The sequence below is a fragment of the Tachypleus tridentatus genome, chromosome 2 (genome assembly GCF_004210375.1).
Source record: "Tachypleus tridentatus isolate NWPU-2018 chromosome 2, ASM421037v1, whole genome shotgun sequence".
NCBI lineage: Eukaryota > Metazoa > Arthropoda > Merostomata > Xiphosura > Limulidae > Tachypleus > Tachypleus tridentatus.
The window spans coordinates 32984039-33001408 of NC_134826.1; the positions used below are offsets into that span (position 1 = coordinate 32984039).

A 17370-nucleotide genomic window follows, 5' to 3' on the forward strand; every position below is an offset into this window, starting at 1 on the left:
ACTTCCAGGCAAAGGTGGGATGGGGGAATAATATGTGATAGGTCCACTCCAGTCTAAAACCAGGTGGTTTTGAGTATTTGTTGTCTAGTCTGTTGTAGAAGGATGGTCCTTACCATTCAGATGTGTGAGGGTTTATGTTGGCTGGTCTTACAACTATCCAGCACCAAACCACCTAGGAATTGATATCCATGAGGAGAGCCAGTCAGAGGATTAAATTATACAAGGTGGATCATTTCCAGTCCACAATCATGCAGTATCAGGAACTTTTCATCCATTCCATGGTATATAAAGTTGGCCTACACCAACTACACAAACAGAAAATCACCACACTACTTTCTTCTGATTGGAACTGGTCACACTAACAAGGAAGATGAAAGTGTCTAAAAGAACAGAAGAGCAGATAAAGAGCAGGAAAGGAGAACACTTGATGTGAACAAAAAAACCAGAAAGTACTGGATAGTGGTACTCTGTAACCAGCAATGATCAATAGTAATAATGCTGGGTCAAACAGTCATGTAAAGAATTCAGAAAGATGGTGGGACAGAAGTTGGAAGGGGAAAAAGGACAGTGAAATGACCAACTATGGGAAACAAGCCATTATCTTTGATAAACACAAGAAGAGGGAGGATAAACAGAATGAGAAAGAAAGATTGTTACATGTGAAGAAAGTCTGAAATATCTTGCAAGATACCCTACAATTCCCTCTTATAAAGTTGGAATGGTAACACTGCTGTATGTGAAAGGCAGAAATGAGGTTAAAGAAGTAATGCAGTAATGATCATTGGAGAGGAGAAATGTCAATTTAAGAAACCAAAGCTGGACCAGACAATATGGAGCTAACAGGAGGACCTAACAAGTAAGGTTCTGAATGAGGGAATGAACAAGAGGGAAAAGATCAATAGTAGGGTTGGCATAAAGAAACAGGTTGGACCAGTCCTGAATGCATCTACAGCAAGAGTTGATGAATATGGAACTGTGGACCAGGAAAAGTGGAAATTGTAGTAGGGAAAAAAGTAGCAGGTGCATTTATAAGAGAGGTGCCCAGATGAGGTCACAGCCTCTTGGACACCTGAGGCTCAAGAATACCATTACATAAGTAATATTTTATGAGGCCTCAAGAACTAATCAAGAACAAAATTCATGGCACCAGGAATAAGACAAGTCATAACTCAGACTAGTAAAGAATGTACCCAGACAAGAAGGACAAAAGTATTGAAACAAGAGATAGAGAGACTACATACTTCCCTTGAAATTGATATAGGAAACAACTGTAGAGTTGTCTCCATGGATCAGAACAAAACATTCCCAAAACATCATAAGAAAATTATACCTGCTTGACATACCATCAGAAAAGGAACTCACTTTTTGATATTGGTTTTGTTTGGCCACTAGGTGAAGTCTCTGAGCAAGGAAAGAGGAAGAAGAACGTTGAAGGACAAGGAATCCCAGGATAGTTCAAGTAAACAAGTAGAATCCATTGTTCATGATGAAAATGAGCACAACCCAAAAGGTAAGGAATTACATGAAAGCCCAAATCCCAAAAAGAGAAAGAACATTCGATTATGACAGAAGGATATGGCATCAGAAACTGTTTCATGTCCCTGAAACAAAGAAAAGAAGGCTGAGCTCTGAAGATATGCAAACTGAAAAACATCCAAATGAAGGCAATATTGAAGAGAGGTGGCATGTGACTTCTCCAAGTGCACCAACAAACCCAGCTGTGCCACCACCATAAAGAGGAAAAGAGGATGGTTGGAGAAGACTTGTTGGATGGAGCCAAGTGTAAAAGTACAATCCAAGATATCCACTTTGTTCATCCAAAGACCTGGAGCAAATGAATGCCAACTGGTTAGCAATGTCTCCATAGTAAATCAAAAGTGGTCAAGAAACCAAGTGAGACTTAAAATATCTATTACAGGATGTGAATTCCCTGATCTCTTTGGAAAAACCAAAAGATGGAAACAAAATTCAGGACATAGATGACAAATCCACTCAAAAGGGTCTTCAGCCATGAGGTTCAACACAGTTTTGGACAGATATTTGTAAAAACAAAATCCCTTGGAAGAGGAAAAGTAACAGGTACAGTAGACAGTGAATGAATAAAAGATAAAATATAGAATAAAGCTCTAACAACTCCTAATACCCAACAGTTAATCACAAGTGGAAGGCAAAAGTCCACAAATTGAAAGAAATGGGCTCTACTATCCCTAAGCCTATAGAACAGTACCACCAAGAATGATATGTGATGTGAATCTACTGAACTACATTAGCAGTGAAAGGACTGATGTGAACAGAGAAGATGGAAGTAAGAAAGGGAGAAAAGAAGAAGCAAAGGAGAGATGTTAAACTAGTTAGGATAAGGAAGAACCAATCTGTAACTCCAGAGAAATAAGCACTGCAGTAAAATAACACTTGTATAGGAAAGAAGCCAGAAGAAGGTATCATTTATAAAAGCACTTGAGTGAGAAAGGTGTTTTACCCCAACAAATTTTAGCAAAAGGATAACCAAATATCATGTCATAAGAATGTGGAAAATAACTATTCCACTGTAGAGAAAATAAGTGAACGAGACTGTGATGATAACTAATCAAGGTTATGGTTGGCTACTAGTTAAAAAAGGTGAATGGAAGAAAATAACATAAATGGGTAAATATTGTACAGTAAATTGTGGGAAAATTAAGCCTAAAAAAGTTGAACAAAAGACATGGGATCTAACACCCAAGACTCAAGATAAGAATCTAGAGTTTAGGAAGGTAAGAAAGGTAATACAGCTGTAGGTGATGTCCAAACATATGAGATAACATGCACCACAGTTGGGGTAAAAGTAATCAAATATGGACCAGCATATCTAAAAAGGAAGTAAAAAAATATAAAAGGAAAAGGCAAGGAATGAATTACAAAGTGAAGGAGAGAAACACACCTGAGAAACCTCATTCTAAAATTATGCAAAAAAGTTTATGTTGAATAAAGATAGTACAGGTATAAGACAAATGTAGGTTTTAGGAAAAACCATCAAAATCCCTTGTATTACTAACAGGAAATATGGACGGAGGTTTTTCACGTTCAAAAGAAGGTCCAGGTTGCATGAGAGGCTACACCATCCACTGCACAAAAGCCATTGCTTCCCCAACACACAAAGACAAACCTAATGTCATTTTAGTTGTTAGTTTAGGTATTGAGGGTATACACTGTTGTCCCACACCAAGACAAAGTGGATGTTACTGAAGTTTTTCAACTAAAAATGTAGAAATAAAGTGCTACAAAATCTGTAGGAGCAGAAAATGTTGAAAAATTAAAATCCAACAATAAATATTTTCACAATACTTAATGTCTTTGAAGATATTTCAACAAAGAAATTGTCTACGATTAAAAAAATCATATGCACAAACAAATGGCACGTCTATACACCAACTTGAGAAATGATGATTGAGCTATCAAAATAGAGGGAAGAATGTGTTGGACTCTTACTGGTAGAGGTTGTCATATGTTTCTTTGCATGCAACAGTGGAACAACATTAAACAGAAATGAGTGACCTTAGGAGAAAGTTTCAGAGCTAGTGGTGAGTGAAAATTTTACATATAGAAAGCAACACCAACTCAGCAAAGCTGTTGTATGTGAAAATACAAACTATTGTATCAAAACTTTACTTAACTGATTCTAGGTTAACTGATTTCTTTAAAGTATCTAAATTAAATTCTAGTCATGTTGAAGAATTTTTTTATAAATTGTTAAACTTTTTGTAAACAAAGCTGGTGGCTGTTGTGAAATTTATTCTAAAGTAATAAAAAAGCTTATAAAAGATTTATTTATTATACTGTTGCTTTTTTTTAAAGTTTCTATATACTAAAAAAATTCCTGCAAATGTGTTCTATATTCTTGTAAAGAATGGAGGATCTTCAAAATGAAAGGCATTCATGGAATTAATTTTGGTTTCTGTTATTAGCAAGGCAACAGAATTTGTACACAGAAATAAAGTTGGAACAGCACTTAAATGTTAAAATTTAATTACTGATTCTTAAAAGGCTCTTAAAAAGTTTCCTTATCTTACCAATTTGTAGAAATGTTTCTTTTGCAGTATTTATGCAGTTTTTGGGTGAGAACATCATGCTTGATTTTGTGTAATTTATTTTCAAAAATCCTTTAATACATTTTCTCACAAAAGGCCTAATTAATAGGTTAGATGCACACTGGATTAGTGAAAATGGTATGGCATTCAGGTCCAATGATGTCCAACTGCTAATTTAATTTACTGAGCTGTTGTCATAAGAAAGAAGTTGAATACATGTTGCATCTAGCAGGCATGCACCATAGCTATACCCTATCAAAAGGCTTGAAGTTTTGTTCTACTACTATTTTCCATAACAGCTGTTTTAAGATACATCCATTTTACATAAATATTTGTATGTCAACTTCTGCAAAATGCAGCCATTCCATATATTCCTCCACTGAGTGATTGAGGTAGGAGTTCTCATACATAAGACCAACTGAAAGCTATACTTCTCAAAACATCAAAAACATTCAGAAAGCAACCATTTGGTTATGACTCAGTTATAATATTATGACATATAATAGGTGATTATTTCATCTATTACATTCTGGTTTACAAATGCATATACAGCATTCTTTAGATAACCTGTACTGCCCATTTAGTCAAACCATCAGTTTAAAGATCTTTACATTTTGCACTCAACATACCTCTGCACAAAGAGGCTCAGCATTTCTGTTATGTAATAAATACCAGTCAGAATAGACTGTTCCAGAGGATAGTTGAGTATCAGAAGTGAAAGTTGCCAATCACTCTGATTAGATGCAAAATCTCTGTAAGGAGCAGCTACATCAGCAAATGCATATTCAAATATTGACATAATTTTTCTAGTTCACATAATGTATCCAAGCATCACTTTCTTTAATTCAGAATCTTGTAATGTCAAAAACAAACTTCTACAATTTCTATCCAAATAGAAATATAAACTGCATAATAACAAACAAAAATCCAAAATTTGTTTTCCCTACCTTCTAAATTTGCTGTGATAACAAATAAATTTGTTAAACTTACAACAGAAACCCCTTCCCTCTATCTGTGCTTTTGAGATAATTTGCTAATCAGCCTTGAATGGCTAATGATGGCTATAACCAATAAAAAGAATATATACTCTATATATGTCTTACAATTCATTATTTAGTTTCTTTGTGTTGTAAAATGTTTGTCCAAGGAATTAATATATTCATTGCTTATATAAAAAGCCATGTAATTTACAACAGTTTTCGGATCTCATGTTCTAGTTACTGATATATATTGTATGTGTTCAAAATACATATTTGAAAGATACATTAACTATCTACTTTCTGGACCCCAAAACCTGCAAGACTCAATAAGGTTTTTCAAAGAATGTCCAAAATGTTTATTTGAGTGCAAATTCTAGAGTACTGCAAATTCTTGTTTGCATAAATATATTTTATAAATTTTAACTAAAGTACCTAAAGTATAAAAATAGAAACTTCTCAGGTGAGTCTAACAAAACATCAGTAAAATATCAAAAATTTAATGAGCTAAAAAAACATCTGAAGCATTATACTCAGCAATCATGCTGTGTTTACATTAGCTGTACATGAAATGGCCAGTGGGTTTCCCTCCTGTGATTTATTACTTTTGACATGAGGATTACTGCTCTATCAAGCATAAAGTACAATAATGAAAAGAAGCCAGGTGTAAAAAAAAAATGCTTGATATTTATTTAGAAGGTTATAGACATCAGGCAAATGATATATGAAAACTGTAAATGCAAAAAATAGCATTTTCATTATTTGCAAGAAAACTGCCTTTTTCAAACTAAGTCAAAGCTTTGGAAATATTATTGTAACTTTATTCATGGTTATGATGAAAGCTTATCTGGTGTATTGTTTCACCATTTAAATTCCTTTACTTCAAAATGATATTAACACCTTAGAAAGAGTGTAACAACAGGCTAAGAACAGTCATTTGATCCGTCAAGACTGTTCCTTTACCACCATACTTAATTTAAAAAAATATATGAATTCAGCCTTTGTTTCTGATGAATTTATTAATTCCTTTTAAACTTATGCAAGGTGCTACATTTCCACTACAAGTAACAATCACACATTCAACAAGCTAAACACCCTATTTAATATACACACCTGCCTTAACTGGAGTCTGTTTTTCTCAAATTTTAAACTTGTGTCCTTGCATTTTATATCAATTGTCTTTAGAATTCAACATAAAGAGATCAGAGGTAACTACATCACAAGATATAGCAGTATGTGTACAGTTCCACACATTTGTCAGAATTTTCAGTGCTACTGTGAATACTGAATAATTTAAATGGAAATTAAAATGTTTTGATGACAATAAACCCACTTGAAATAAAAATGTATTTCAGAACAACTAGTATGAGCATTAACACTTTTACTAATCAAGCAGGGAACAATGTTTTGACCTTCCTAGATCACTTTCAGGTTCAGGTTCTCTGATTTATTAGTAAAAGTGTTAATACCCATACCAGCTATTCTGAGATACAAATTAAAAATGTTTGTTGTTAAGCACAAACTTGCACAATGGGCTATCTGTGTTATGTCCAACAGAGGTATCATAACCTGAGTTTTAGCATTATAAACATGTCTTAAAAACTTACCACTGGGGCACTGGGATAGTGGGAAGCATTTAAAATGTATTCCCTTTCAATGTTACATCAGTTAAAACTTTTAATAGAGCTACAATAAATAATCACGTCTAGCGTTACCAATGCTAACAACATTAACAGGTGGTAATACAAAACTGAACGCGCTACTGTAATTACCAAGATCAACTTCTTCTAGTTGTCCTAACTCCTGCAAATATACAACTCGTATTGTAAAAAAACTTAAAAGTTGTATATTATTGACACCAGTAACCTGAAATGTTGAATAAAGACCAATTTATTCTAGTTACATTAGGTCCTGCATATACAGAACTTGTATGTTAACGGAACAAGTAACCTGAATAACTGCATTTACAACGTATATACGCTTTAGTTGTGATAAAACTGCAACCAACATACCTGTTGGGCAACTGGCTCCAAAATACTTTCGATTGTCTTGGTATGAAAAACCGGCATCTTTGGCTGTTATAGTAACTGTATATATGTTCTCAGTTGTCAAATAACTTTAATCAACTATTTATTTCAATCTTTTATTTTAACTAATAGTTTATATTCAAATTTCAGATTCCGTATTCTGCAAATTACAATTCAATTGGTAGGTTTTGTCAATTCCGATTAACTTCACAGAGCAAACACTGCCCTCTTACGGCAAAATGTTGCATATAAATAAAACAAGCAGACAACATTCTTCAGATAAAAATCGTTATAACAATGTACTTTTAATTACATATAATAATTTCGAAATAGTATATAACTACGATTTTAGTTTCTAAAACAGAATTATCCAACAAAATTACTGAGTGTGAAAATATCCCCACGAACCTTTCCCTTTACTTTCGAGTGTTTCGTCTCCTGCTGGTACAGCGGTAAGTCTACAGATTTACAACGCTAAAATCAGGGGTTCGATATCCTCTGTGGACTCAGCGGATAACCCAATGCGGCTTTACTATAAGAAAAAAACACACACACATACGTTTACTGCCGTCGTTTACTCCAAAGTGCAAGCAACTTCATTGGAAATAAAAGCGAGGAATTTCTTCTTACTGTGAAAGCTGGACATTTATGATACATGTAAATAACCCTTTACAATGAATCGCGTGAACAAAAACTGATAGACATCGTGTACGCACTCTATTAACAATAAAATGAACGTTGTAATTAGCTTAAGATAACATGAAATGGAAGGACAACAGAGAAACTTTGGTCCACTGGGGCTATCCTATCCATTATTTAAATTAAACGCTAGAAACTCAAAATCAGCCCTTGTCATTCAGATATTTATCCAGGTTTCCCTTAAACTGCCTTCAACTAACTGCATCTACCACATCTGAACCAGTTCCAAAACTCATCCGTCCTGTTGGAAAAATAAAGCGGTCTTAGCTAAAAATAACTCCTATCCTTCCACTAAAGACGAAAAGGTGTGAGACGTTAAAACAATCACTTCTCTTAAAAATCCTAAACACCTTATGATAATTATCCATTGCATTTATCATCTTAGTAGCAGTTCTCTAAGCCCTTTCCAGCAATTCAATATCCTTTCAAATGTAAGAAGCGCGATAATGGCTATAGTACTCTAAATGTAGCCAAATATAATCTATATAATGACATGATAACCTTTTGAGTCTTGTATTCAATATATTTTACATTTTATTTGTCTTGCCGTTATCAACAGCACGTTGACTCAATGGCTTAAAAATCGATAAATTAAAATAACAAAACATTTATTTTTCGAAATTGTAATAATATCTATAATTCCTATTAAAATTATGGTAATTATTAAAATTGGTATATCCCACATGCATTATCATGTATTCGTTATAATTAAATGTCATCTGCTATTTATTCGCCCAATTTACCTAATTAACGCACAGAGCTATGTTGTCATCAACAAATATAAATAATCTATTGAGTTTTCTTTCATCTTTGTAATTAATGTAAAACAAAAAGAGCAAAAGACTTAAAGCCAAACCATGAAATACCCCATTCATGACACTATCTAGTTTGGCTGAACTCCATTTATAACAACTGTTTGCTTTCTTTCATCTAGTCAGTTTTCTATATAACGAGCCAACCTATCCTTCACACTGCTATTTCCTTTCATTAATTTCTAAAGTATAAATTACCACGTTAAAAACCACATAAGAGAGTTACAAAATCAACTAAAGCGACAAAAGTAGATACAATTTTAAAACAGGAAATCGAATATAATCTGCTTAAAAGATATGGAATTATCAGGTAAAAGAGGATGTGTTGAAGTTAGTGATATGCTATGTTGCTTCTGAACTCCTCAAGTTAAAATACAATATTTTGGTATGTAAATTATGCAACAACTCCAAGCAGTGGTGAACTAGTTCTTCTGATGCCAGAACCAAAATAGTCAGCAGAATATCTGGCTGTTATGCTACTTGCCAATTCTCTGATTTAACAATGTATTTCGGCTAAACTGAAGGTCTTAATAGCTTTTTAAAAACATCATAAGCTAAATTTAAAAGTTTATAAAAGTCCCTTACAGTGTCATAAGAAATATTTTAGACCATAATAAGCAATACATAATATTTAACAGATATGTATTCCCGGCCCATACGTACATATTAAGCGTCATCGTTCTTAGTGATAAGGTGTCTCACGCTAGGTAACGTTGACCTGTATCTATAATAGATATAATCCATAATAGTTATAATGTATTTCCAAAAGGACCTTCTTTCAGTTATAAGTTTATATTATCATTTGATAGTTTGTTCAGGCAGAGAATTTGTGACGAAACTTAGCTGAATAAACAGCAACTGCTTGATGTATAAATACAAGTGTAGAAGACTCTCCAAACACTGTCCTCTACACTTGTGTTTCTACAAAAGTCAGATAACATTCCTTCAACTAAGCTTCATCAAGTTTACATTATTTTTTGTTATGACTTACGTCAGTAAAAGCAGACAACAGAACATAATGTAGTACATGACTTGTTTTTTCTAGAAGATGACTGAAAGTTAACAATTATCTTGCTTACAAGGATGTCAACTAACTTCACGCACAGCACCAGTAAGGAAATTTAAATGGGAAAATATAAATAAACATAGCTAATTAAAGATTAATTTTTTACTTGTGATGGAATGGTAAAATACGATAGTCCTAACTCTGTCTTGTTATAGTCTTTAAGATTTTGCCTTAATTCTAGGTGATTAATTTGAAGGTAACTTTGAAAATAGATTCACTACTTAAAGAAAAACACAAAAGAACTCTTTATAGTAGCATTATGTCTTATTTGTTGTGAACTCGTGATTTTTAAAATAGGCAATTGACTTTTTCTTTTCACGTAAAAGTTGTAATCAACAAAAGCCATATATTTAAATACAATATATAGCGTTTGTATCTATACATAACAGATCTTAACAATTTGAATAAACTAACTTTGTGTTTGAAATTAAATTATCAATGTGTGTAGCAAATGCTTGTTCTCTATCTTTCCCCCCGGCCCGGCATGGCCAAACGTGTTAAGGCGTGCGACTCGTAATCTGAGGGTCGCGGGTTCGCATCCCCGTCGCGCCAAACATGCTCGCCCTTTCAGTCGTGTGGGCGTTATAATGTGACAGTCAATCCCACTATTCTTTGGTAAAAGAGTAGCCCAAGAGTTGGCAGTGGGTGGTGATGACTAGCTGCCTTCCCTCTTGTCTTACACTGCTAAATTAGGGACGGCTAGCACGGATAGCCCGCGAGTAGCTTTGTGCGAAATTCGAAAAACAAACAAACAAATAAACAAATCTAAAGCTCAGATATACTTAGGGAATAAAAACAAGGGTGTCAGGTCTTAAATCACATTGAGTTCACTCTAGATTCTCCTTGACGACGAGCAAGTAAGACGTGTGTTCTCCCACTGCCTTGCCAACATGATGTTTTCATTGCCCGAACCCACTGCGCCGATCTCGTCACCTGTCTCGTCGGTAATCGTCGACGATCTACCATCACACCTCTCGCCTCTGCAAATAGCTACTTTTATTGCCTAGACCAAGCCCGGTGCTTCCATAGACTCGTCCAGAACACGGATTCTTTGCTGTGGAGGTATTCTCCTCCAGCCTTCAACGCCTACAGACCTAGAATACTTTTGCGAGCCGTGGAACACTGAAATTAATATCAGATGTTTACCGACCAAAAGCCGAACAAGTCTTTTCTCTGTTTTTCTGAGAGGAATACACCCTTCCATATACCCAAGCGAAATCAAATGCGCCATCGAAAACCAAACCAAGTTCGAGATGTACGCCGTCCACCGAATCTTCTCGAAATCCACCAAACAAGCAACAAACTTCGTGAAAATAGTCACAACCTCCAAACATATCGCCGATACCATTCTACGTAGTGGATGCTAATATCATATATTTCCCCGACGTCGCCCAACCAAACCAAAGCCACTCAAGAAACCTGAACCGGTCTCGCAAGCTAACGTACCACCTAATCCGCCCATTAACCCCCCACAACTTATAAAGCATTCATTCGACAAGTGTACCCAAACAGATTCCTGTAGCAAAATAACACAGAGCACTCAAACTACCACTCAGGAGACCAAAACAAGTGAAGCCTCAACTTCTACCGATCATTTCCAAACAGTATATGTAGATACTCAAACTAATATAGTCATGAATCAACAACGAACCCAGACCCAGGAAACGTGTGACTCACGAGAGCCTCCTCTAAGTTACTACAGGAAGAAGCCCAGCCTATTCCTTCAGCCAAGACACCCCTTAGTATGTTTGCATCTCTCTGCTCCTTCCACTTCGACCATATTTACGCCAGGAAATTCTTTGGACGCTTGTGAATGATGTGTTGATTCTCTCCCCGCGTTCTTTGCTTTCTCTCCGGCTCGTCGGCCCCCTTCGCAGCTGTTTCCAACGCTCCTCAACTAGATACACAAAACGGTCAATTCCACAGGGTCATTTCACACTATCACTCTAGATTAACTAACAACGTGCCACTCTAGTTTAGTTATCAAGTTTCGAAATCAGGTGACTAATTGACTCTAGCCTCGTGTGGGGTGAAGAGAAACAATAGTTTCTGACCGCCCTGGGTTATTCCCAATTTTAGGTCGTCGTTTTGAATTTGACTTCGCATCCAGGCACACAGATAAAGTTTCAGACATATGCCTATATTGTTGATGTATGGTTTGTTGGTTCATCTGAAGTTCTCAGGTCAAAACTGAGCTCAAGGTTGAGGTTACAACTCATTCTTCAGACATTTGATTAGGATTAAGGTACTCTAGCCTAGGCCTAACCCAGTATTTAGTAGTTCAACGTGCAGTACACTTTACAATTGATTATATGTTATATATGTGTACCAGTACATAATGATCACTGTGTATATAGGCTACTACAGTATGTGTTATTGATCACAAATTGTTTTGGAATACTGTTTGGCTCACAATGGATTTGCATATTAACATTGACATTGCTTCTTTTATACAGCTACCATAACAAAAAAAATTAATGAAACTTTTGCAATGAGTGAAAACTAATTATTCTAAAATGGATTGAAGCCAGTCTCAAATGGTTTTCAACCAATCAGAATGCAGCAAATCAATAAAGGTATTTATGAATTCATGTTTATGTGCTGATGGATCTAGATTCTAGGATAACTTTCTGACAATCTTTGTCCAAATGTAGACCTAGAGTTTAGTATGTTTGACTGTCTTACCACCGTTTTTCTTTATGAAGTTCAGTGTTTTTCTAATCACCATAACTATATATGATCCATATTCTTTTGTGTTTTTTAAATTTTTGTTTCTGTATTTTTCAGACTGCAAAATGAAACGTGTTTAATTAAGTGGAGCACAAAAGATAAAACTGGCAAAAAAGAACCAACAAAAGGCTTTGGATTTAGTGGCCAAGACTGGAAAGCTAATACTTTCACTCAACTTACACAACATGATCTTCCAAATCGAGACCAATCTCCGCCATCAGAAGTCACTTGTACTGCATCTGACTCTGATAAGATTGAAGTTGAATCAAGCTCCACACTTACAAGTACTGCTTTGTCCACTTCAAGGTCAGAACATCAGAGGTGTCAGAGGTTGGCTCAATTGGCACAAGTGTCACAGCTGATCTTACTTTGCGTGTAAATTCTCTTGATATCTCTAGTGTTAATGTTGAAATAATTGCTGAAAATGAAAATCTACTGGACTATGGTAAAGTGCTTTAGTCTACAAAAGACAAAGAAACCAAAGCAAAAGGTCCAGGGTTGTGACTCGATTTCTCTGCTGATGATGTGGCTTATTGGGTTGCTTGTGAACCCACTGACTGTCAACACCACAATGGGCCATTTGACAAATCTTGCTGGATTTTCAATAGTGGCAAATCAATGAGATACTGTTCGCAAAAACTTTTCTTTGGGATAAAAGTCAATTGTGAGCAATACAAGAGAGAGTAGTTATTGTATTCACCATCAACAGGGTCAGTTTACTGCTTTGTTTGAAAACTTTTCGCCCCTAAATGTTCCTCGCGTTTTGTTGAAAGAGAAGGATTTAATGGCTGGCAAAATACTATTGTAATTGATCATCATGAAAGAAGCACTACTCACCAAGACTCCATGCTAACATACTTAACTCGCAGATAAGGTTTAGGCTTGTAACAATAATTGGAAAACAAATTAAAAAAAAGTGCAATTACTAGGAACATGTCTTGGAGCGTGTAATAGCTGTTATTTTTAAGTTAATTGAACGTGGCGTGCCTTTTTGAGGAACAGATGAAAAATATGGTTCACTGCAGAATGGGAATTGTTTAGGGCTGCTTGAGCTCATAAGTCAGTTTGATCCATTTTTAGCAGGGCACATTTTGAAATATGGAAATTTTGGAAAAGGAAATCCTTCTTACTTGTCCTAAACCACCTGTGAAGAACTCATTGAACCAATGATTCAGAAGGTTCACACGTTCATTGTTGTTGAAGTAAATTATTCTGGTTATTTTAGCTTGTCAGTTGACTCGACGACAGATCTATCACATATAGATTAATGAAGTATCGTACTTCGACACTTAAAAGATGGGCAGCCTATTGAATGCTTTTTAACCTTTCTGGAACTGAAAACCCATTTTGGTGAGGAAATGCAAACCAGGAATTGCAGTACTTACGCGAAGTTTGCAAAATTAATTTTTCCAAATGTAGGGGTCAGTCTTACGACAATGCTGCTAACACGTCTGTGTGTTATAAGGGGATGCAGCAAAAGATTTTAGAAGAAAATAAGTTTGCCATATATGTGCCCTGTGCAAGCACATTCACTAAATCTGTTAGACCGAAGTGCTGTTGACTGCTGTCAAGTGGCAGTTAATTTTTCTCTACAATGCATTTGTCCCATATATTTTTTCAGGTTCAACCAGCCGGTGAAAAATTCTTAAAGCTTGTCTTGGAAATGAAAGTGTGTTGAAATCCCTTTCTGATACCATATGGGATACACATGCTATGGCAACAAGAGCAATTTTGAAGTCTTTCTTTAACATTTTGGAAGCTTTAAAATGTCTAGTTGAAGACCAGTCACAAAAGGGAGACACTAAAAGATAAGCAGACAATGTGGCAAATAAGATGCAAAGAGCTAGAATTTGTTTTTATGTTGATCATGTGGGATGATATTTTACAAAAGTTTCATAAAGCAAGTCAAGTTCTCCAAAATGAGGATGTGAACTTAAAAACAAATGTAGATTTTTACGGATCATTAGCTGACCAACTACGCACTTTAATGGATTACTTTGAAAGATCTGAAGCAGTTGCAATGGAAATAATACCAGATGTTGATTACAATGCAGCTGAAACTCGCAAACGTGTCAGAAAGAAGGAACTCAGTGACGGAGATGCATAAGAAGTAGATCTGAATGCCAGAGATAAATTTCGTATCACCTTCTTCTATACAATTTTTGACAAACTAGAAACCCAGATGAGAAGAAGAGGAGAGGTGTACAAAGAAATAGCAAACAGAATTTTCTTTCCTACGTGATGTGTCAAATGATGTCACTTCATCTACTGAAACTGAAAGGTACTCTCAATGTTCCCAAAATCTAACTGATGCTTATCCAGAGGATGTGGACACTAATCTCTCTGCCGAGCTTCAGCAGTTTCACTCATATGTGCGCTATAAGTTCAGTGCAGTAAAAATTGTTAAAACCAGATTCAGTCATGCTGAACTTTATAAAATTATATCAGAAGACCAAACTGAATGTGTGTTTTTAAACGAAGACATTGCATTTCGTATATTTTTAACGTTAGTGGTCACAAATTGCACAAATGAGTATTCATTTTCTCAACTCAAGCATATTAAAAATCCCAACAGAACAACTATGCGACAAGACAGGCTGGATGCCTTGTCTCTACTAAGTATAGAAGCAGATTTTTTACGCCAAATTAGTTTTAAGGACTTGATCAAAGACTTTGGAATTAAAAAATCTAGAAGAAAACTTTTTAAAATTTAAATAAATATTAAGGTATAAGTAAATAATTTGCTTACAAGGTTGTAAATTCAAAGTGAGAAATCGTTAATATCAAAGTGAGGATCTTTTGAACAAAAGGGTTTTCAGAAAGTTTTTAAATTTTGTTAACATCAAAGTGAGAATTGTTGACTCAGAGTGAAAACAAATATGCAGTAAAAATAATTATCAAGTGATTTCCTCATCATTTCTAAATGAAAGGCCTCAGTCATTGCTTGATTTTCATCCATGTCCAGTCTGTTAAATAAATAAAATAAAAAAGATTTTAATTAATATAGTTGTGGGGTCTGACCTGGAAGAAACCTGAAGAAGTGTTATAATTTTCAGACTTTTATTTCATTTTCAGCGCTTATTGAGTCTTGTCAGTTAAGCAATGGAGAGGCCGAAGGGGGCACCATTGCGCAATTGGGCTGTGCTTGGGGCATCAGTTGCCCTTAATCCGGTCTTGAAAATATATTTTGACTTTTGAGGAGAGCAGTCTTGTTTCTTTGTTTTAATCTGATAGGGCCAGAACTTATGGTAAAAGCCTTGTTCTGTTTATTATGCTTTTTAGTGTCTGCTGGTCATTCATTTTTACAGTCTGTTTATTTTCATCTTCTTTTTGCTTAATTGTTGAATACAGTAATTTATAATTTAACTTCATTGTTCATTTGAAATTTAACTTCAATACTCTCAGCAGCCCGATCATTAGCGTGATTAGCCGATTACTTTCTTTTTTTCTAATAATAACGTATTTCATTTTCTTTTCAAATTCACACTTATCTTGTATATTTTAATTCTCCTGTACCAAATCAGTACGCTTTTCCATCTGCTTATTAGGTTTATGAGTTTCTCATTGCTGTGAAGAACGTGTGACTATTAGCTAGGCTTATCCTTGAGATATTAAATGATACAATTTGACACAAAAGAATATGAGAGTTGGTGAAAGTACTTCAAGAGGTTGTAGTATTTTATTAAGGGTGAAAAACATAAAATCGTCAATTTTTATATTCTTTTCTCATAATATAGTAGCACAATGTATAGTAGTGCATAAAAATAAATTATAATGTAACAGTAATACTGAATAATATAAAGACCCCATAGTAAGAAACGTCGACTAAATATATTCAGTTTTTAAAAATCTTTGGATAGTTGCATATTTTATATTACATGCATTGCATTTAATCTTTACAAGTTTTACTTGCCACTACTGTGTTTTCCAGTCAAATTATATAAATACATGAAATGTTTTAGAATTATTCCGCATACGAATACCTATAACTCTAACAAAAGAAATTTTTTAAAGAAATCTACTATATTTCTTTTGCTTTACTTACCTTTTATTCTGGGTTGTTAACTAATTGTAACACATGTACTTTCTCATGAGAAAGATTGCTGTAAAGTAGAATAGGATATGTAAAGTCGGAAAGCAACCTTTTCCACTGGCAGGTTTGGTGATGCCTTTAAATTGTATAATACTTCCTCATTATAACGCCATTAGTTATAATGCTTTATCGGATATTATGCTTTGGCTCCCAAAAATTTAGTACCACTGATGCATAGTTTATTGCCATGTGGCCTCAGAGGCTAAAGTCATTAGATTTTGTCACAAAATAAAGGGGAAAAAAGCAGAAAGTCCCAGAGATGTGAATATAAAGTTCAGATGTGAATTTGATATTAGGATGTTGGAAATTAAGGTAAGAAAAGTATTTGAAAATGTGACTCGATTATCGAAATAGCAAGAAAGTTTCATCGATATAGCATTTGTAAATGGCAGGTGAATCACATGAGTAGTTTTCTGGCCATTTGCATTCATGGTAGTAGAAAAAAACTATTGGCCAACATTGGACCCAGAGGAAATTCCATCTATCTGGTTATAAATTACGTCATAAAAGAGTAAAGGATGTAACTTTATGGAGAAGGCAAGAAGTTCCACGAATTATTTATGACTAAAATCAAGGTACTGTTCTGAGTCAGAGATGTCATGTCTTAAATTGTAGCAAGTTTAAAGTAATATTACCCTGTTCACCAGTTGTTTTTAGGATGACTGTTTCAGACAATTATGTGTTTGCTTTGTTTCTTAAATATTTTGTTTTATACTATTACATCTTAATTTCTTTTATCCTATTTGTAGTTTTATCCCTTTTTCCCTATCTAAATAAATAATTATATTATTCAATTGACTCCCTTAACAATCAGTTGAATTCATTGTTGTTCATCACTAGTGTCTTCTTGACTAATTGCTTATAATGCTCTTTCACCTATATTATTCTCGAGTACACAT

The 17370-nt window shown here is 34.7% G+C and overlaps 1 protein-coding gene across 5 annotated transcripts in view; it reads right to left on the bottom strand.

Annotated features, from left to right (window-relative positions):
• The window catches only part of LOC143240498 (vinculin-like), a 129321-nt gene extending 122019 nt beyond the window's left edge, over positions 1–7302 (bottom strand). For all 5 annotated transcript variants that reach the window (XM_076483049.1, XM_076483041.1, XM_076483037.1 and 2 more), the window contains exon 1: positions 7057–7302. In XM_076483049.1, the coding sequence (XP_076339164.1) occupies positions 7057–7113 (57 nt within the window). In that variant the 5' untranslated portion in view covers positions 7114–7302. The remainder of the gene's footprint in view (positions 1–7056) is intronic.
• Positions 7303–17370: the final 10068 nt, after the last annotated feature.